The sequence below is a fragment of the Heliangelus exortis genome, chromosome 4, assembly GCF_036169615.1.
Source record: "Heliangelus exortis chromosome 4, bHelExo1.hap1, whole genome shotgun sequence".
Taxonomy (NCBI): domain Eukaryota; kingdom Metazoa; phylum Chordata; class Aves; order Apodiformes; family Trochilidae; genus Heliangelus; species Heliangelus exortis.
Genome location: NC_092425.1, coordinates 26,576,903 through 26,598,903, shown reverse-complemented (window position 1 = coordinate 26,598,903; position 22,001 = coordinate 26,576,903). Strand labels below are relative to the sequence as shown.

General features: G+C 40.3%; 1 protein-coding gene across 1 annotated transcript in view; it reads left to right on the top strand.

Moving 5' to 3' along the window:
• Positions 1-22,001, top strand: part of KIT (KIT proto-oncogene, receptor tyrosine kinase) — a 57,873-nt gene that overhangs the window by 21,670 nt on the left and 14,202 nt on the right. The window contains exons 3-13 of the mRNA XM_071743520.1: positions 1,334-1,612; positions 5,307-5,443; positions 8,064-8,223; positions 11,102-11,291; positions 12,008-12,123; positions 17,485-17,599; positions 18,899-19,092; positions 20,173-20,279; positions 20,372-20,498; positions 20,742-20,846; positions 20,930-21,040. Of these exons, the coding sequence (XP_071599621.1) occupies positions 1,334-1,612; positions 5,307-5,443; positions 8,064-8,223; positions 11,102-11,291; positions 12,008-12,123; positions 17,485-17,599; positions 18,899-19,092; positions 20,173-20,279; positions 20,372-20,498; positions 20,742-20,846; positions 20,930-21,040 (1,641 nt within the window). The remainder of the gene's footprint in view (positions 1-1,333; positions 1,613-5,306; positions 5,444-8,063; positions 8,224-11,101; positions 11,292-12,007; positions 12,124-17,484; positions 17,600-18,898; positions 19,093-20,172; positions 20,280-20,371; positions 20,499-20,741; positions 20,847-20,929; positions 21,041-22,001) is intronic.

Here is a 22,001-nt window from a genome sequence, read left to right as displayed (position 1 = left end):
CATGCTCTTCCAGCTCAGGAAGCTATTCATAGCATTTTCCTAAGTGTCCCCTTGTGCAAAACATCACAGGTTGGTTCAGTTCAAACATGCTTTACTTTTTCATTTGTTAGTAGTCTCCACCTAGGCTTAGTCTTCAAAGCCTTTGCTTGAGGAGGGCTTCTTGCGTGTCAGTATCAAAGGAGGTTAAATCTGCACCCTCACCCTAAGCTAGAAACCAGCCAGTAACTTCTCTGTTCAGTGATAAGCACCCTTTGACTTTGCATTTCCTAATTGCTTCCATAAGTGTGCCATGCATTATTTTCACCCTAGTACTCTTTGACTTAAACCAAATGTACATTGTCTGTCATCTTACCTTGTTTAAGTCATAGTTTGTTGGTCTCTACTCATTCAAGTATGAAGACAGTTTGCAAAAAAGAAAGAAAAATTTTCCCACTGTTTCTGCATTTCTGATTCATGATACTTTGCAGAGAGGCATATGGGAGTGGAAATAAACTTTTACAGAGTGTCCTTCACCACACTATTCTTCATTTTTTGTTTGCTATAAATGGCCAGGTTCTTGGCATTTCAGGGTCATCACTTGTCATGGGCTTCAACTTTGGTTGTAAAAGTGTTTAAAGTACTGTACATTTGTGTACTGTGGTTGACTGAGATGAAATGCTTTAGAAAAGTTACCTTGTGAAAGAAACATTGCATGACAATTTTTCAGTCAGATATGCTGTTTGTATGCCCATTTTTAATTTTTTTAAAGGAGGCTAAAAATAACCCCCGCTTTCAGGACTGGGAGAGAGAGAGAGAGAGAGAGAAGTTGTTTGGTGCTTCCTCTGGTAGCAATGTGTGCTCATTTAGATTGCATATTTTACAGAAGTGAAAACCATAATTTAGGTGCTTTTCAACTTCCATTTGCTCATAAATTTCTTCAAAATCCTCCTGTGGGCATGAAACCTTACAGCCCTGCCACTGGCTAAAAGCAAATTACTTTAAATGCTCTGTGAAAATCTGTTTACTGTTGTTGGGGGTGGAGGGTGGAAGTTTCAAAGCTAAACAAAGTAAAAAAAAATTTTCTCCCTCTCCAAATAAAAAAGCAGTCAGTATTTTTAGTGCACATGATTCTTTAGTGTGTCTGCTTTCAAATGCTGCTGCACATCTCCTGTTGTGCTGCTCTTTTATGACAAAATTTAATGTCTCTTGGTAAACACAAATTGGGTCATACACAGTTTTACTGGCTGAATGTAAAACTTTTTTTGATGTTAAGTGGCCAATTGTAGAGTTAAGGTCATCAGAAGTTCCCTGTGCAATGTCAGCTTCCCTGACAGGTCTTTGCATTTCTTCACAGATCCAGACGTGCTCTTCCTTGTTGATTCTCTGATCTATGGAAAAGAAGACAGTGACATCCTGCTGGTGTGCCCGCTAACAGATCCAGATGTTTCAAATTTCACTCTGAGAAAATGTGATGGCAAACCTCTTCCCAAAAATATGACTTTCATTCCCAATCCCCAGAAAGGCATCATTATAAAGAATGTACAGAGGTCGTTTAAGGGCTGCTACCAGTGCTTGGCCAAGCACAACGGAGTTGAGAAAATATCAGAGCGCATTTTCCTGAATGTGAGGCCAGGTAACAGAGGATTTTTGCCTTCTTGTAAAGCAGATGATTTTATCCTTCACCTGCCAGGAGCTGATGGGAAGTTCCTTGCAGCCTCACCTTGTTTCCTGGACTTGTCCTGGAGAAGCTGGAGATGGTGATCTCCTCTGTAGGCTTCTGCCCAAAGCCAGAGGTGCTTGCTCACCAGGGAATTATTCTGTGGTGTCTGTGGCCACTGCAGGTTATCCAGAGGAAGGCGGTGGGCTTACAAAGCTGGTTCCTGGGTAAGATGTTTGGGGGCACAGCTTTACTACATGACACTTGACTTGTGGCTGTGCTGAGTAGGTTTAGCCATGATCATCTTTATTTTCTGTTCCTGGTGATTTCCAGGTGCTTTTCTTATCAATTCTAAGAAACATGGGTTGTGCTGTTAAACTTGGAGGAGAAGCCAGCACCCTGATGTTTGGACAGGTTTGTGCAAGCAAGGTGGAGGTGTGGATGCCTGACTCACCTGTCATACACAATTGACAGCAGGAGGAACTGATTTGTGGCATTGAAGAAGGGAGATTCAGTGGAGAGGCAGAGCTTGAGGGAACAAAGGGACATTGTTGGTCCCTTCTTAGGGAAAAGTCATTAGAAAGCTGTAAGTTGGAGGGGGACCTGGTTGACAGTCGACTAAATATGGGTCAGCAGTGTGTGCAGGTGGCCAGGAGGGGCAGTGGCATCCTGGCTTGTTTTAGGAACTCGGTGGCCAGCAGGAATAGGGAGGTGATCATACCTCTGTACTCAGCTCTGGTGAGGCTACATCTTGAGTACTGTGTTCAGTTCTGGGCACCTCACTATAGGAGGAACAGAGAAGTGCTGGAGCGTGTCCAGAGAAGGGCAACAAAGCTCATGAAGGGCCTGGAGCACAAGTCCTGTGAGGAGTGGCTGAGGGAGCTGGGGGTGTTTGGTCTGGAGAAGAGGACGCTGAGAGGAGACCTTATTACTCGCTTATTGCAACGTCCAAGGGAGGTTGGAGCGAGGAGGGAAACAGCCTCTTCTCCTTAGTAAACTGTGATAGGACCAGAGGAAATGGATGGAAGCTGCACCAGGGGAGGTTTTAGGCTGGATGGTAGGAAACACTTCTTCACTGAGAGGGTTGTCATTGGAATGGCCTGCCCAGGACAATGGTGGAGTCACCATCCCTGGAGGCATTTAAAAGACCTGGTCCTAAAGGACATGGTTTAGTACTTAGATTATGGTGTTGGTCAAAGGTTGTAGTGGATAATCTTGGAGGTCTCTTCCAACCTGAACGTTCTGTGATTCTGTGATTTTTTTTGTCTCCATGAGTGAGGATGGTCACAAGAGCAACCATGTGCCCAGATCACGATGAAATCTGTTGTGGCTGAGCTGCCAGATGTACCACTTAGCTCTGCAAATGTGTTGATGATGCCCTACACTTGTTCTTCACATGCCCCTGTGCCCTAGGGTTGGGTGGTTAAGAGGGTTTGGGAAGGAGGAGAAGCCCGATGTCTGTCTGTGCAGTACAGTACAGGCTGGTTTTGTCTGGGCATTTTGGAGCCTAGGGTCCCCCTGTGTGTGGTTAATCCACTGTAGAAATACCCCAGAGAGAGGTGGAGGGGTCAGCTCACAAGTCCACCACAAGGTGGACTGGCTTGGTGTTTCCTCAAGGGCAAGGAAATGAGTTTGTTCTGCAGGTAGCTCTGGGGCTGCAGGGAGAGCTTTGGTCTGTGAGGGGTGCGGAGGCTGCAGTAAGGTCTGGGGGGAGCAGAGGGCATCTCAAGTGTACAGCATTCTTGACAAATGGACAAGGCCTTTTTCCTGGTGATTTGGAAGCTCCCAATATATTTTAATGAACACTACATTTTAATTAGTGGGATGAGAACAAAAGTTTAATCAGCATAAGCATCTCTGGTATTCTTTGATGATAAAAATCAAATCTGATTGTGCTATCTGTGCTATCTGTTGTTTATTCTTCAATAATTTTTTAAAAACTGTTTTAAGTTATGGCCAAAGAAAAAAACCAGATGATTGACATAACTGACATTCATTGACATAGAAGAGTGTGAGTCATAGTATTGGACTATTATTTTTTTATGGGATAAGAGTGTGCACTTGCTCCGTACAGCGGTCACTGCAGATGGGAGGGTGCATGGGATCCATCACCAGCATCCCAGTGATGGTGGGCTGCTCTAGGTGACTGGTGGGACCTGGGTACCCTGTCTGCATTCCCTTCCTATAGGAAGCATCTGCTGGAGGCCATGAGCAGCGAAGCAGTGTTGTCATCATCAGTACTGTAATTACTGCCCTGTTCAGTTCAGTCCTTATTAAGCTCTCCTGATAAAAGTTCTCACAGTTTCTCCTTGGCTCAAGATTTAAGTGTGTTGAAGGCACTGTGTTGGGCAATGTTTCTGTGACACTCAGACCCCCAGGCCTGAAGTTCTGTCAGAAAGATAGAAAAGGCATTAATTAAGCAAGGATCTTTGCAGGCATACTCGGGCATAGACCATCCCTGCTGTGATAGCATAGGAAATGCTTATGTCCAGGCCTTCTCAAAACAATGAGGGGTGTTATGGCCTTACAGCTTTTTATTAGTAGTCCATCATTCTGGTAGTTGAGAACTTTCTGTGTAGTTGAGAACAGCACACTTTCTGTACCATCTTCCTCTTGTCTCTTGGGTGCTGTTGAATGCCAGAGGGGAATTTTTATGTGAGCTTTTATATCTGAAGTGAACAAACATGTTTCTTTGTTCTCTTCCTTAGCCACTTACGTAGGAACATGAGGAAAATGTTATTGTTAAAGTATGAATGGCTGAAAAGAGTTGCATTTGCCTAAGCTTTGTACAGTTTACTTATGACAACTACAAAGCCTGTGTCAGAGGCAGGAAGTGAGTCTGGAAGGCCTTATCTGATATATGTTGCATTCATGGTTTGAAAGTGAATCTTCCTGCTTAAAAGGCATAGTGGGAAGTTCACTGGAGTCTTGTAAATGAGGAAAAATTGACAAAAAGGATAAAGAAGACAGAAACACTGTGGAGGGAACAGAGGAAGTATTTGAAGAGCTGAAGAGCTTTGCAAAGATAAGAGACACATAGTCCTCTTTTTTTTTATTTACTTGAGTGTTGACAAGACACCCTGAAGCAGAACAGGGCCACAGCTAGCCCATGGCTGCTTATAATCACTTACCTCTTTGGTGATGAAGTTGTCCATGGCCTCTGTGAGCCACCACCATGAGCAGAGGTTGTGGTGCTTCCTGAGGAAGGTGTGCTGAAGTCCTTGGGCTGTAGCTGTCCTTCCTACATTGTCCATCAGGGGCTTTTCAGGGATCTGTTGGACAATCTTTCATGTTAGCTTTTGTAATAGGTAATTAAAAGTTGCAGTTAATTAGATGCTCTGTTTTTTTGGTGGCTGATCCTCACTGTGTTTTTGGTTCCAGAGTGCAACTTCTTGATATCTGTCATGGAATGAATTGTCTCAGTGATGGTTCAGCATCATTCAAGTTGCTATGCTCTAACAAGGATTATCTAACTTAAAGTGTAATTTGAAGGGAGATTGAAGCAGAAGTGTGCTTTATATAAAGGAAATACTGTGTAATATGTTAAAGAAGTTTTAATACCTCTTGGTTACCTGAAATTTTACTGGAAAGTTAGTGACTGTTGATTTTTATCTCCCCTTGGAAGCTCTGAAGCTAATGAAAAGTAATGCACTTCTAAATTGTTTTCCAGTTCACAAAACTCTTCCTGTCATCACCTTATCCAAAAGCTATGAGCTTCTCAAGGAAGGGGAGGAATTTGAAGTTACATGTGTAATCACGGACGTGGATAGCAGCGTGCAGGCCAGCTGGGTTTCTCGCAGAAGTGGGGTGAGTTCTCTCTGAACTGTATCACGTGTGCCTCACACAGTACACAGACTCCCCACAGACATTCATGTGCTTGTCTTGGATGCCTGAGACTGTGTCTGTCTGAATTCCTGCATTTCCAAAGGTCCCGCAGACTGGTGAGAGGCCAGCAACAACTGGGCCGTGCTCATGTGGATGGTTTGGAAGAAGAGCATCTGCACGGGCTTCTCCTCCCAAACAGAAATTAAAGTTGGGCTCTTCAATGTGAAGTTTAGGTGACCTCTGTTGCACTGCCTAAATACAGAAGCACGGAGTGCCTACACATCACATTGTAATCAATAAGAGCTGCAAATATCAACACATGGACTGCAGATTACATATTCTAGTCGTTATCATTAACAGTAAAATACCTGCTAATTAGCATGGGCTTCTATGTGACAGGAATAGTAGTAAGCATTTGCAGGAATGATTAATTCATTTAAATTACATGATGTGCCTCACTAACTGGGAAAGTTCTGAAAAATGAAACAGTGAACTGGCTTCTGTCTTCATTGATGGATGAAGTTACTGCCTGGCATCACCATATTAAATTACTGTCAGGCTAAGTACCAAAGAAGAGTTTTTTACTGGCAATTCAGTTATTCTGCAGACATGGGGCAGGGAGACCCTCTCCCTTGGTCAGCCAGCTCCAGCTTTGAAATTGGCAGCAGGCACTTGGTTGTTTTTAAGGACACTTCTTGGTCTTCTGTGTATACCCTGAAATTTAAATGAATTAAAAGCCCTTGCGGGGATCTGTTAGTAACTCCTGCCATATAGGCTCCCATGCTAACTGGTCTTTCTCTGCTAACGATAGTGACCAGAATATGTAATTTTCAGTCCATGTGTGTATGGAAAAAAAAGGCTTCTCTGATGCTTGGATAAATCACATCTCCTCAGGCAGATAAGAGAATAGGAGGCCCATTCCCTGGGGCTGGGCATGCTGTGCTTAGCTAATCCACTGGCTCTGGCAGGGCTGCTTCCACTAAGTGATTCCTGCTCCAAAAATTCCACCTTGCATCTCCAAAGGCTGAGGAGCTCTAAATGACATGAAGGCAGCTCTAAATGACATGGGACATGCAGATGGGGCTTTTGGTCCTGTGCCAAGGTCAACTGCCTATCCTTTATCTGAGAACTTAATTTCGTCTCTGATTCCCCTTCCTTTTCTTTGTTACAGTGTGATGAAATCAGGGCCTTCCCTTAATTTTTTTTTTTTTTTTGCTTTATCACTTTTAATTGTATGAGTAAAAGCAACAATGAAAATATTTTTGGCCAAATTATTTTGACCTTTTTGTCCTTTCAGGTAAATGACAGGAGATGCTATCTTTTAAATATTGATGATTAAATTTTGTACTGAAACAGAATTTTCAAAATTCATGTTTAAATAGATGCAGAATTACATTTTTTCCTGAATTGGTAAGAGGACAAAACTCCACAATATGACTGAAATTATCACCAGTTTGGGAAATTATGAGACTTGTTATGAGCAAGCACATCCATACAAAACCAACTTCTATTTGTGATTATTATAGCTCAAGAGGAACTAAAATTGCATTGAGGTGAAATTTGTTTAGCAGCTCTTGAAACCTCCGAAAACTGAAATCACCCAGCTAGAAAATCACAACAATTCCATGTCTGCATTTGGATTAATTGATGTAAATTTGTCAGTCTTTCCAGTTGCACTAAGCATTCTCATGGAAACTAAAATCAACACCTCAAGCTTTTTTTTTTCCCCTGTGCATATGTAGGCATAGGGCTTTGAAAAGAGAATGAAGTTTCCAGTTATCTTTAAGAGTAATCTGGTTTGCCATGGATCAAGAATCAAGAGTGGGTACCAGAGGAAGGACACTATGTAAAAACTGCTACCTGCAGGTCTCTCTGCCATATGTCTTCAAGGAAATGCCTTGGACTGGAAGCCCAATTTAAAATGAAGCTCCAGCACCTTAATTTCTCTCTTGTCTTTCACTGGGAAGAATTTGTAACCAGTAGAGAGCTGAGTGATCTTTAGGCACCACTTGAGTGGTGAGCTACACTTGAGAACTGCAACGATTTTTTCTGATAGCTGCAGCTTCTGAGCGTTGGGAGGTCAAGACCCAATGATGATTTTGTATCAATCCCAATAGCTAGAAGCACTGTTCATGCAAATAAACCTTCTGTTGCTTCTTAACTTCCTCAGTGTTAGAAATTAGCCAGAGTTAGGTGGGTCTGACCTGAGGTACAACACCCATTTCTCCATATGGCTGAAATATTTAAAGAAATTAGAATTTCAGCTTTGTGGGCTTGGACTGATCTCTTCTGTTTGGCTCTCTTGGAGCAATGAACACACATGTGTATTTGTGCCTGACAGTGGAGCTCGAGGAGGGAAAAAAGAAAGAATAAGGGGAGGGGATAGAACTTTGGAGAGGACATTTATCTCCCAAAGACAGCTGATCACACATTTGTTTTGCATGGAGGGAATCTAGTGACAGGTTTGAGATGCTGGCTTATTATTCCGGCTTAAAGTTATGAATATTAATATGGTAAAGTTATAATTACTTCTATTTTTAATTTATCTAGCAAAGATGCTGCATACACAGTGTTTTAGATGTTAATTGTTTTTTACCGACAGATTGTTACAAGCAATAGCAGAAATTTGGGTGATTATGGATATGAAAGGAAATTAACATTGAACATCCGTTCAGTGGGAGTTAATGATTCTGGAGAATTCACATGCCAAGCAGGAAACCCTTTTGGAAAAACCAACGCCACAGTAACCTTGAAAGCACTAGGTAAATAGTTCTTGTAGATATCTTAACATTTCTAGGAGCGGGAGGCGGAAAGCAAGAACACTGGGGAACCTTCCTTTCCTTCTCTCTCCTTCTCCCCCAAGCTTAATGAGTAAAGTTGCTTTATCAAAAGCTTATTTCTGACTGGTACCACGTGGGGTGTGCAGTGCATACAGCTAGTTGAATTTCTATAACCCTTTGCATGATATTGGAATGTGATACTGCAACAACCACCCAAGGGTCTTCCATATCTCTGTTTTTTCTCATCCTTCCTGGTTTAATTTTAAATTTAATCCAGTCTTAATGAAGCAAGTAATTTACCTTTGCCTGGTACTGTCCCTATGCTTAAGTAATTTGTCAGCAAAAGGTCAAAGAGTATCTTTAATGCCTGCCTTCCAAGCACAGGGGACTTTGTTGACATTGGCAGGTCAGTGTTTTTTTACGTAGAATCTATATTTAAACTGATGCCATGAGAAACGTTTCAGGGTGCATAGGCAGCATGAAATAGTTCCAGAGTTCACCCTCATAGTAAACCCACTGTCCATCTCTTAGCACAAGTTTTGGATTATGTCCCTTAACAATGAGCAAACTTCCTCCCTCCTCTTGTTTAGCAACAGACTTGTTTAGAATCTATGATGTATTAATTTGAGTGGCATGCAGTGCCTTTTGCATTTTAAAGCTGCTGAAAGCTGCTAATTTGATAAAATGAGGCCAATTAAGGACACGTTGGTGTAGTTAGTAAGAGCATGCTGAAGAAGTCTGTGTAGTTGGCTACAAGTGTTTCAGTTCCTCACCACTTAAGGGTATAGTAACTGGGGGAAGTGTAGCCTTGGATCCTTTTTCCTTTTCAAATCTGTTTTTCTGTGGTAGATACTCCTGCAACACTGTTTGTTTTGCTTTCCCTGGTAACTTAAAGAAAATAAGAAGTGTTTGACCTATTCAGGTCAGATCTTCAGCAGAGCAGCGGAGGCTTGGGAGCCCTTTAAGGTGCTCTCCCCATTTGATGGTTCATATCAATGGGAATGTTTTTCTCTCTCTTTTTTTTTTTTTTTTTTTTTTTTTACAGGAGATACTAAATTCATACGTAAAAGAGCAAAACAGTGCTTCATACTTCAGTATGAAAGAGAATCTTTTTGCCCAGGGGAATAATATGAAAGCTTTTATTATAAGAGGAGGGAAGTTCTTAGCTACAGAAATTTCTAGGACTACTGTGTATGCAAATGTGGCTTTAAAATACATTGATTTTGGAAGGTGTGGGGACTAAAATAAAGTGCAGCATTATAAAAAGGTGAAAATAGAGTAACAAAAATTGTCTTTAGTAAAATTCAGAGTGTGTATTTAATAAGAAATGCCAGAGAAAAGCTGGAATCTTTCCTTTTTGAGATACTTTTCTTTCCTCATCATCTCAAATTTGACTTTAAATAAAATAAACTTGTTTCCTGGATTCCTTTCACCATTCATTGTCAAACTGTATGTATTTACCTAAACTGTGTCAGATCCCAGGGTCCTTGGATGTAGTGTATGGCATGTACTAGAGAGATCCTGGGGTTTGTCCTAAATCCCTGTGGCTTTAACATTAGTCAAAAAATTTGCAACAAATAATGGGTAACTTTGGTAAACTTCCTAATTACTTTTTTTAACAGTTGATTCATCTAACTGTAAACAGCTTCTAGAATTGTGTTTCAGGGACCAATAGCACAATCATAAAATTTTATCTGCAGGCTCTTGGGTCCAATTTTGAATCTAGGTTGCATGGGGGATCCTGTGTCTATAGAGAAAATAGAAAAAGCTCTGTGAAGGAACTAAAAATCTTCAGTTTCCAGGTTTAAAAGCTTTGTCTCTGTTGTAATGATGGAGAGAATTTTAGAGCATACCTGGCTGCTGTGAGTTTACTTCAGTCTTTCTTCTCCAAAGCAGCTGTCAAGTGCTCTGGCAGCTCCATATGCTTTCACCAGGGTCCACTGGCTCGGGTTTTATCCAACTCAGGTGCCCAGCTGGCCAGAGCAGCTTGATTACTAGAAAGTAATCTAAAAAAAAAAAAAACAGAGAAAAGAAGCAGATATCTCAGACTGACTCTTGGTATAAATTCAAGCTCTCTCAGTAAATGTGTTTCCTTGTAATTGCAACCTGCCTGTCAGACTGATAACTCCCATGTGAATTTGTGTAATAGGACTGAAAAATTTGTCTTTTCAAAGTGAATAATCCTGAAGCTGATGAGTTTATTAATGAAATTAAAGCCACTGCAGTAAGGATGCTGCTCCACATGGTATTACAGAATGGAACTGCACAATGATAAATGGTATCTGCCAGATAAAAGATTAAGACCCAGCAGTAGATGAACAAAAATGCCTTAGCTTAAGACAATTGGTATCCAGGCCTGTGAACTTAACACATTTTTCTCTAATTATAGTTTTTAATAGCTTCATTTGTAATGTTGTTCTTAATTACACTTGACAGAGAAACCTTAAATACTCTAGTCTACTGAAATAAATTATCAATTTGTCTTCGTTTTTTCTTAGTATTTCTTTTGTACCATGCATATAGTGACTCAGATTTTTGGAAAAATATAAAACTTGAGTAGAGGCAAGCACATGCTTGTATTTTTCCAAAAGCAAATAGAAGCTGTTTTTCACCAGGAGATGGAATTACTTCTGTTAGGGAACTAAAGGCTGCTTGAAGTCCTGTGCCTCATTGCTATACATAGCTACTAGCCTTGGTTTTGGCAGGTGAGGGTTCAAGTTCTGCTTTGAAGATAAGGTTTCCTCTTTCATATCTGAATGTTTGATACCTAGATCCTGAAGTAGTCTTAAGTGTGGTTAGAGAACTGACAGTCTTCTAAATGGCCCTGAAATTTTTTCTGTTCTGTTGTTCTGACCATCAGCTAAAGGATTTGTCCGTTTGTTTGCAACAATGAATACCACAATAGATATAAATGCAGGGCAAAATGGAAACCTAACAGTTGAATACGAGGCATATCCAAAACCAAAGGAGGAAGTCTGGATGTACATGAACGAAACGTTACAGAATTCATCAGATCATTATGTCAAGTTCAAGACTGTGAGCAATAACAGGTAATATGAATGACTGTAAGTGCTGTTGATTTCACTCTGGTACAGTAAACTAGAGTCTGCTCTGGAGAGACAAAAGTGTAAATGGTGAGAAAATGATGCTTATAAAAGATGTCCTAGTCCATGTTGCTTACCAAAATAATTAGTGCAAAGTCTGCTAAGCTACGTTTGGACTAGCATTGAGCTAACCACACCATCTTGAGGACTGGTGGGCCACAAACTCATGACTCCACTACGGGATGCCATTCCTGCCCAATGATCAAAAATAACAATATAAAGCTGTTTATGTGCACAGCCTTCCTTCACTACCACAGCAGAACCCAGTTTTCTGGGCAAAAGCTCGTGCTTTTATTTCTGCTGTGCACTGTTCTCTCCTGAGCCCTGGTCCTCCAAAAATCCAGTGTAGCACCCAGCACATGCAGCCTGGGGTCTGCGCTTGGGTTCCCTCCTCAGTGAGAAAAGGAGCAGGCAGGGGTGCATGCACGGGAGCTGAGCCTGGTGCTCAGCTGTGGTGTGGGTGTGCATCTGGGTGTTAGAAGGGGCAAAACTTTTGCATGCTGCAGTGCAAAGGCATTTGTAATGCAAGATCAGATGCTGGCATGGTCAGTGTCTATCAAAGAAAGCAGTGCTCTAATAATTCATGCTTGAGATTCCATACAGCAATCCCCTTTTCACTGCAAGTTATGAGTATCAGTAATGCTTAATTTTTTTCTTTACAGTTATACAAGTGAACTTCACCTTACCCGATTAAAAGGAACAGAAGGAGGCATTTACACATTTTTTGTGTCCAATTCTGATGCCAGTTCCTCTGTAACATTTAATGTCTATGTGAAAAGTAAGTAAAGTGAACAGTCTGAAATATTTCATTATCACAGTTATTGTATTTTGTACAACATAATGTATGCACAAGATGTCACAGTGTGGTTCAGCATATGAGAAGCTTTCTGCAGTGAAGCATATTCTGGAAAACTATTTAAATGTCAAGCTATAAAAGTGCAGAGTACTTACACATATTCACCTACTATCCAGTATGACCTTCCATTTTAGCAAATGTATTCCAGAGGTTACTGGAGAGCAGATAGGTTTATGCAGTAAAAAACCTGTTATACCTGGAAAGATGATCTCAAAAATGAGTGTGTACCACAAACCTTTTATAATTTAAGGTGGAACAGGATATATGGGGATTATAATTTGCATTTTTGGCAGGCAAGTTAAGCTATTAATTGTCTTTAATTTTTTTTATTTAGATGCAGAGTTTGAAAGCTTGTCAGGAGAATTATCCACTTGTGCCTTTTGGCATCTAAATACTTCTGAATAATAATATATAGATCTCCATTGTTTTACAGAAATCTGCATAGCTTTACAAACATGTGTGCTGTCATCTTTGGGACATGCTTGTTAAAAAAGAGTGTCAGTCCCAGTTCCAAACAGTATTCTTCAGACAAAAGCTAAACTTCAGAATTAATCCAATGAAACCTTCAGAGGGCCCTGTCCTTCTTATCAGAGCCATCCTGGTAGAGAATTTCATGCTTTTAGCAGACAAATATTGGCAGCTGCTAAATGCCAAGCTTAAGGAAAATTAAACCAGGAGGGGTTGCAGGCTGACTGGAGTAACTAAGGCAAGGTAGACAGTGATGCCTTCAAGCCTCAGCAGAACGTCTTTCTGTATAGAAAGTGAGTGAATGTGCTGCAAGTATATTTCTGTGTGGCTGATGTACTTCAGCATCAATGTATCCTTCCCTGGGCATAGGCCAATGGAACTGTTGAGACTTCCACAAATGCACAAAATCATAGGTAGTAATTTCTGAATTCTTTTCATTTATCACTGAAGGTCAATATTTGTAGTATCACTGTTAGCAATGCTGCAGTTTGGGACTAGAAATGTCACTTGGACTCCTTTCAAAACATGGCATTTCTTCCTTCATCTGTGAACACTGTCATTTTTAGTCTTGCGTCTTTTCCATTTCCTGACTGATTTCTTAGATGAGGGCACTGATCCTTTGCCACCATGGATGAGTGTGGGTTACAGTCATGAGGGATAACTCTACTATTTTACAGATTAGCGGATCAAATCATTCAGCCAAAGGTTCAATTTCTGGGGAGGAATGAGAGAAATTGCAGGTTCCCCATGTAGCTGTCAGTTCAGATGAGGCTGGGTGGTGGTTTCTGACTTGCAGCATTATACATGTGCTTGGAGCAAGAGGCTGCTCATGGGGCTCACAACTCTCCCAGGCTCTGTGCAGGCTGACTGGGAGCAGTCTGGGCACAATAACTTTAAAAAGTTTTGTCATCACAAAGTGTCAGTTCTCAGTACTGAGCTCTGTGTTGCCACTTTTGAGGAGCCTGTTACTTGGCAAAAGCTGAAAGAAAACCCCTGGGGTCATGGCTAAGAAACCAAACTAGGAACAGCCCAATGAAGCAGCATGGCCAAGCCAGGAAGGAGCATGGATGGTTTAGTTCTTTTGAATGGCTTGTCTGTGCAACAAGTATCCTTCAAGTCTTCTGTCTTGATTCAGCTGTTGATCTTGTAAGCAGTAAGATCAGCCTTGGAATGCAATCAGGACAGTTCAGCCATCCCAGTATAGCCCAGGTTACCGTGCGCTGTGGACTGGATGGACTCCAGACATTACAGAAGTAGATGGATTTGACTTGCTTGACTCAAGAGTTTCTTATGTCATTTTGACTAAGCTCCTGCAAATATTTTTTCACTTTGAAAAGAAGAGATTAAGTGAATTGATTTTTCTAGGGAGTTGTTTTTAAGAAAAATAATCTCATGTTTCCAGTGGCTTGTAAGATACTCATCATTTAGGTGTGAAACACAAACTGCATGGCAGTGTACCATATTATTTGACATTGTGAGTCATGTGAGTGGGTCAGATGCTGATCTAACAGTGTGCTCTGACCTGGCATTGTTGTCAGAGGAGAATTCGCATAAATTGTTGGGATGCAGCACATGATGTTTACATGTATGCCTTGGGCAAGTAATCAGCAGAAAGTAATCATACAGGTAAAACAGGATTCATAATCAAGAGAATTACTTCACATAAACAAAAATCAGTGCTGAAGCGTTTGCTGAAAGGCAGGGCAAAGCCTGTGCAAGAAGCTTTGCATTGGATTTAAACACATTTAGCAATTGGTTATGCTAACCTGAAACAATACTGATTTGATTATGATGTAGTCAGTCACAGTGTGACATGAAGTAAGTTAGGAAGTTATGAAAGTAACTTGTAAGTGTAAGTAGCCAAAAAAAAGAACATTAAAAAAAAAAAGTAGCCAAAAAGAACATTACAACATGACAAGCAGCATGCCCAACAGTTACAATTAAGAAATTGTAGAAATCTCTGGAGTATCAAGGTACAGTGTGTCTAGAAATTGGAAGAGTAATCTTCTAATTAGTACCTGAACTCAGTGCAAAAAAATATCTGGGCTTAATTAAAATCAACAAAATGTTACCTGTGCATGTGTTAGGGTTCATGCTGCAAATAGAAAACTGGTCACAGTTCTATGAATCATGTGAAGCCAAGCTCTGTGAATTTTCTGTCATTGGAATATGCAGTGAACAAGTGAGGAAGAAGATTTGTTCTAATCAGAAAATGTGGCTACAAAGAGGAAAGTTCTCTCTGACTGCAATGACAGACAATACCTATTAAATATTATTTTTAGGCATTTACTTTGTTAATGGTGAAGAAGAGCGAATCGTCAATAGAAAGCAAATAAATGCACAAGAGCACTGAGTTAAATAGGGGTAGCCACTTGGAAATTGTTTTTGCTATGTTCAGAGTCAACATAAATAAAATCTGAAAATCAGTTAATAAACATAATGAAATTAGAAGTTTAAGATATCTAACGAGTTATTACTGAAAGTGATAGGTATATATGCCAAATGTGATGAAACATTAAATATTTAAGGGGTTAAAGCTGGGACAGTAAGCAAAGTCTAGTCATTAGGAGCCTATCTAATACCAGGGGTAATTAGGCAGTGAAAGTAATAAAATCCAGCACCATAAAATCTCTTTTAAAAAGAAGATTCTGGGTGACAGCTTGGCATCTGTTTGCCAAAGCCAATCTATCTTTGCTCCAGCACCCCCTGGAGCACCTGTGAGGAGGAGGCTCTAGCTCCAGACCGGGGTGCAGGTGCTGAGACACTGAGACACGTGTGTCTTCATCCAGCAAACAGCTCAGCAGATGCCTCTATCCCCTTGGGTACTGGCTATGTGGTCTCTTTGCTGCTGCCAGTGAAATGCATCCCTTAATTTCTCTGAGCCGAGAAGGTTTGGGAGCCCTCCACGCTAGTGGGGAGACGTGGCTCAGACTAATCACCATGTCAGACTAATCACCACATCAGTGTTTCACCAGGAACATCAGGAGTAGAGGTGCTCTCAGATCAGCTGTTCCCAGGAGGCTTCTGCAGTTCAGCATCCCAGACACCAGGACTGGACCCCTCACTGCCTGGCTCCTGGCAGAATTAAACATCCACAGTCTCGTCTCCCTCTGCTGCTGTGGGATAGGTCCTCATGGACCCGTGGCTGGATACACAGGCTTTTATTGCACTATTTTTTTTTACCACAGAAAAAAGCTTGACTAATATGGGCATTGTCTTTTCCTTCACTCAGAGTGTTAGGTGCAGCTCAAATCTGGCACAATATTTTTTCTGGGGCTTGATGTTAATTTTCCTCTTATGCTTGGCTTTTCATTGCTCTCATTTCTTGAGTTATGTTGCATTGTAACGTTGTTTAAAACATAAGATACAAATAGCTTGCACATGGTTAGTAGATTATCTAATTATAATTTCACAACCATTTTCATACGAGTTTCAGTAATGTGAGTTATGTGTATTTGTGAGCACTAAGGCTGGGTGAGATGCTGTGTGCTCTCAAAAGGTTCCTCACCAAGTGAGTAATGCTGAAAATCCATCTCAACATTTTGCAACAATGTTTGGTTCTTTGTGGTTTGCATAAAACACAACATGCGGATTTAGAAATGAAAGAACATTCGGTTCCTGTAACATGAGTCATGAGGAGATGCTATGTGATTGAGAATATATGTGTGCTTTATTGCCTCCAATTTAATCAGCAAGCAGAATATTCATTAAAAGCTAACACTGTGCAGTAAAATCCTGTATGTGGATTCTATCTGGACTAAATCTGTGTTTTCCCACGGTAGTCTGTGTACCTTCACAATTTTCTAGAATATTAGCAGTTCATCTTGCATTTCTGTAAAATTACATTAACTGATAATGGACTCTTGTACCTGTCAGGTACATTGCAGCATCATTGGAATATAGTCTGGTTTTCTCATTAATGTTTTTGGGGGTATTTGCAAGGAAACTAAGACAGTTATGGGAAACAAAGCTTCTCATAAAATTTTCTCAAAAAAAAATAGAACTTGCTATGTTGGTGGTGCCCTTAGCTGAAAGCCTATGTCATTGGACTAATGAGTGTAAAGGCCATCTGATCTCTCTGGTTTCCTGCCATAGTCAAAACAGCAGCTCCTGAATCAAGTACAGGACCAGCTCTGGTTTAAGATGCAGCAGGAGGCATCAGCTGGCCAGATTGCTTTCTAAAATACCAAAGTAATCATGAATTATCCTTTGGAAAGCTAATATATTCAGCCAAATATTAGCTTCCTCTACGGGCAATGTTTCAGGGCAACAGGCAGTCTAGTATTTGGGTAGTGGTATTGTACAGGGATGTGTCTCTTCTGTGGTGACGGGGATGTCTGCACTGGTTGCCTCACATTGTAGTTCCTTTCCTGGCTGTGGTGGTATTTAAAACACAGGGCAGATGTAAGAGAGTTGTGGTTTGACAGATTTAATATGCTTGTAACTGTGAAGGAACTGTCCTTTTTACCAGCAGGTAAAGTCATGCTGTGCAGGAACGGGAACTGCACTGTTGTTCCAAACCCTCACATCTCTGTGTTGTTTAAGCTCTGGGCTTTGCTAGTTTAAGATCTTTTCATCAAACTCGATAGTCAGTGAAAGCAATGTATTTTTCTTAAATCCAGCCCAAGCATTCAATGTAAGGACTGGTATTTTCACAGGACACCAGTTCAGACCAAGACACCTTTGAACATGTTTCTCAGTTTACCTGGGTAATTCCATGGGGGATGAGGCACACAAGTTGCTGGGGTGAAGAGCAAGGGGCAGTGCAAATGCTGGATTCTCCTAATATGTGACTCTTCTTTGTGTTTATTGCAGCAAAACCCGAGATTCTCACTTTAGATATACTTAGCAATGGCATTCTCCAGTGTGTAGCAGCTGGATTCCCAGCCCCCACCATATACTGGTATTTTTGCCCAGGAACTGAGCAGAGGTAAGTAACAAGAGTCTCTAAAGGTCATTCTATATGCAATGTACCCAATTTATAATAAAAAAACCCCAAGAACATAAAATGACTTGATAACAGTTACGTACGAACACTGCATTACTGTTTTCATTATTTTCATTGTTTTCATTATTTTCATCATTTAGTTGTTTGCAGTGGTTTGAGACAAAAGTAGGCACAAGTTTCATTATTCCTCTTTGCATTTCACCTTGAAAAGGGAATAAACAACATTTTCTGGTGCAGAGAAGAAAAAGCCAAGCTTCCACCCTTCTTCTAGCTAGCTAAGGTTTGTGTTGGTTTGGCCCCAAGTGCCATACATTCTGTATGCAATTTCACAGAATGACAATCACAGAATCACTTGTAAATATGGTTGTTATCTTTTGTCTTACTGTGTAATGATCCAATTTTTCAAGACATAAAGTAATTAGATTTCTATTCACATGAAGCATACGACAGCTAAATGAGGGTGGACTGATTATGAAAAAAACCTGATGTCTAGTTATGACATTTCTAAAAAGATTGTAGAGTGTCACTAGGAAGTGAGCATTTGTGGAGCACATTTTGAGTTGTTTGTTGACTTCCACTATGATTGTAGATCTCATGCTAGCAAGTCATGGGTGTCATACCTGTGTAGTTTGTTTTATGATGAACATAGATGTTACTATTAACTTTTTGAAGCAGTACATATTATCTTAGCTTTACGCTCATGTAGTAAATACATGACATTTTTAGAGATGCAGTTAATTTTTAAAAAGAAATGCAGACTTTTAAGTAGTTTGTGGATGGTTTCTTAGGAAAGAAAAGAAGACAGAATCTTGAGAGAACAGATCTGGCTGTTTTCTGGCACCGTGTAAGCTTGATGTAGTGGATGTACATCATGAATTTTTTTGTGCTGTATGAAATAATGCTTGGGGAAAGTTTTCAAGAGTGGGTAATAGAACACAACTGCTCAAAGCTGAAGTTGGAGATGCAGGTTGAACAGTACAAAAGCCATAGTTCATTATGGACTTGTATGTATTTCTAGCCAAAAGCAAACACAAAGGCCTCATAGTGTTCAGTTGGGTCAGGATTGGTGTGTGTATCCATTCCACTGACTATGCAGAAGACAGTGAGATACTGTGAACAGGCTGACTTTTGGGGGTAAGATCTTCAGCTGAATCCCTTTGTAGTGCAGTGTTATTTAGTTATCTGATGGTCTGGCAGTGACTGCCTTCCTCAATAGCAGGACTTGTCATCCATGCCAGGTAGCAGTGCATGGCAGGTAACTGTCAGTATTGTTTCTTCCAGGTGTTTTGATTCCCCGACAATATCCCCCATGGATGTCAAAATTAGTTACACAAATTCATCAGTGCCATCATTTGAACGAATCCTGGTTGAAAGCACCATTAATGCCAGCATGTTCAGGAGCACAGGCACTGTGTGCTGCGAGGCCTACAGCAATGGGGACAGGAGCTCTGCTTTCTTCAACTTTGCTATTAAAGGTAACAGCTGAAGTGAACAAGACCATAAAAAATGGGTGCCATTCAGCTCTTCCTGTAGGAGGATTTTAAGTGCTTTACCTCTGCCATAAGAAAGTTTATGGTACTGTAGCTAAGTCTCTGATAGAGTATTTTGCTGTGTGTTTTGCCTGACAAAAGAATTGCTTTGGTTTTTTCTGTGAATACTGTGGTATTGTCTTTGTATGGCTCCAGATCTGCAGTGCAGCAGGTAACTGGTTTCTTCTGTCTGTGCGGCACAGGGGCAAACCACCTACAGCATTAAACTGGCATTTCTTCTCTCTCTTCCTTTTCCTGTCATTGTCTGTTTTGACTATTTAAGCCACCATTTTTTCCAAAGGAAGAGTGCATTTTTTTTAATGCTTTTACAGTATCTCATGAAAAATGTGGTTCTGAACTTGCCTAGAGCATAGGGGCCTGGCTGTTGTAAAAGAAGTAACAACAGACTGCAAAAGAGCTTAGGAGTTTTGTAGCCGTATTTGTGGGCTTGTGAGGGAGAAAAAAAAGCACTAGAACATAGATGACTCAAAATGTGTTTGTAAATCTGTGCTCTTTGTAGAATCAAATGTTCTCCTGCTTCTTTTTTCTTTGCTGCACCCAGATATAACATACAAACAAATAAGGCAGATTTGGGGCAGATGGGTTTTACTGGAATGGTATTCCATTGCTACTAGGCACAACCTCTACTTGTAAAGACTGTGCTGTAGAGATCATATCTGGGGTAGGAGAAAATATAAGAAAGTAGGACTTGGGAAGAAGTCTTGTTTCTTTAACCTAACTTAATTGAGATCATGCCAACCCTGTCCATTAATTGATGTTGATGTCACACCTCCTGAACTGATGAATCTGGGAGTCCCAAGGCAAAAAACTGGATTGTTTCTGTGCCAGCTCTACCCCCCACAGCTCCTTCACAAAAGCCATTTTGATGTACCCGGAGTACATCTGTCAAAGTCAAAACCCCAAACTGTTTTACAAGGAAGAGCCAAGGAAACGTTTTCACCTGCATCTTTTTAATACAGTTTTTCTTGTGCAATATTTAAGCAGAATTTTTTTTTTTCTTTTCAGAACAAATCCGCACCCATACCTTATTCACACCTTTGCTAATTGCATTTGGAGTCGCTGCAGGACTGATGTGCATCATAGTCATGATCCTGGTATATGTATATTTGCAGGTAAAATCAGAAGCCCCTCTCCCTGAGTTAGGAAAATGTTTGAGCTGCCTGTAGAGGTTTTGGTATTGACAACCCTTCTCTTTCTTTTCCAGAAACCTAAATATGAAGTTCAGTGGAAAGTTGTTGAAGAAATAAATGGAAACAACTATGTTTACATAGACCCAACGCAGCTTCCTTATGATCACAAATGGGAATTTCCTAGAAACCGGTTAAGTTTTGGTTAGTTTAGATTTGTTCATCTACAAGGTGAAACCATCAGGGGTCAAATGAGACTCCAGTCAGACACAGAAGGGTTTTGTCAAAAAGATGTTATGCAGTAATGCAAATAATAATTGCTCTTATGCTGGGACAAAAAGCAGGAAGGCCTATCTATAACAGCTTCCTTGATATTATAAAATAAAATGTTGAGCCTTTCAGGAAGAAGTACTTCAAGTCACTACAGAGTTTATTTTGCTTTTTTAGGTAAAACGCTTGGTGCTGGAGCTTTTGGAAAAGTTGTTGAAGCAACAGCTTATGGTCTATTTAAATCTGATGCTGCTATGACAGTAGCGGTAAAGATGTTGAAACGTAAGTTGCTGTAATATACTATACAATTTTTTCTCCCTTCTGGCTGGTGTGTTACGTACTGAACATTGTGCTTTGCCTTGCAGCAAGTGCCCATTTAACAGAAAGAGAAGCCTTGATGTCAGAGCTTAAAGTGCTGAGTTACCTTGGAAACCACATTAATATTGTGAATCTTCTTGGAGCTTGCACTATTGGAGGTGGGGTTATCAACAGATTATTGATTATTTCTGTTCTTTTTTTATTGCCAGAGGGAGGAACCATGTGAAGAAGAATCCAGTACCACTAAGTATAGGAATCTTAAATACATTTCTTGGTTAGGCAGGTTGCAGATCATTGTGACTTACCAGCTGCAAATTCCCGAATCTAGATTTTTAGCAGTAATGAGACTGCTGTAGCTGCAGCTAAAAAGGAAGGTTGCTGTTATTCTCTTCTATGTGAGCCACTGTGCACTTTATTCTAGAGACATGCTAAAATGTATGCTGCAAGTTTTTTCCTCAACCATACTGTTTCTTACAAATGAGAAAAGATATGTGAACTGGTTCCTTATTGCTATACAAAGTGAAGTCAACAGGGTTGTCTTGTACAGTCTCCCAGACTTCTGTTTAAACTGCAAATATATCTGTTAAGGCACCACTGAAGTTTCAAATTCTAAGCAGCAAAAGTTGAGAAGAATTTTCCAAATAAACTATTGCACAACCAAATGTTTTGTATTTAGTAGTAACTTAATAAGTTTGTTTTCATGCATAGTAAAAGCTCCAAAACAGCTGCAGTGTCAACACAGAGTGATAAAGCTCTGTATTTTTGATATATGTGCATTTAATATGAAAGATGGTGTTTCTTCTTACACAAATGTTTGCTCTTTAAGTTTTTGCTTCACTTTTCCAAGAAAAGGAGCTTGTAAAGATTAATAGTTTTAGAGGCAAAATACTTCTCACTTTCACATTTAATAATTTAAAAATTGAATGAGAGAATTCTGTTTCAGCAGTCAACGAAGTAGACTCATTGCCCTGAGTGCCTCAGCTGAAAAAATGTGGCATATGGAAGAATCCCCCCAAAAAACACTGCTTTTGCTATTGTGAAAGCTCTAATTTTTAAATGCAGAAAAATGGAGACAAACAAGTGAGGTTAGGAAATGGAGGCACGGAATAACTTTACAGA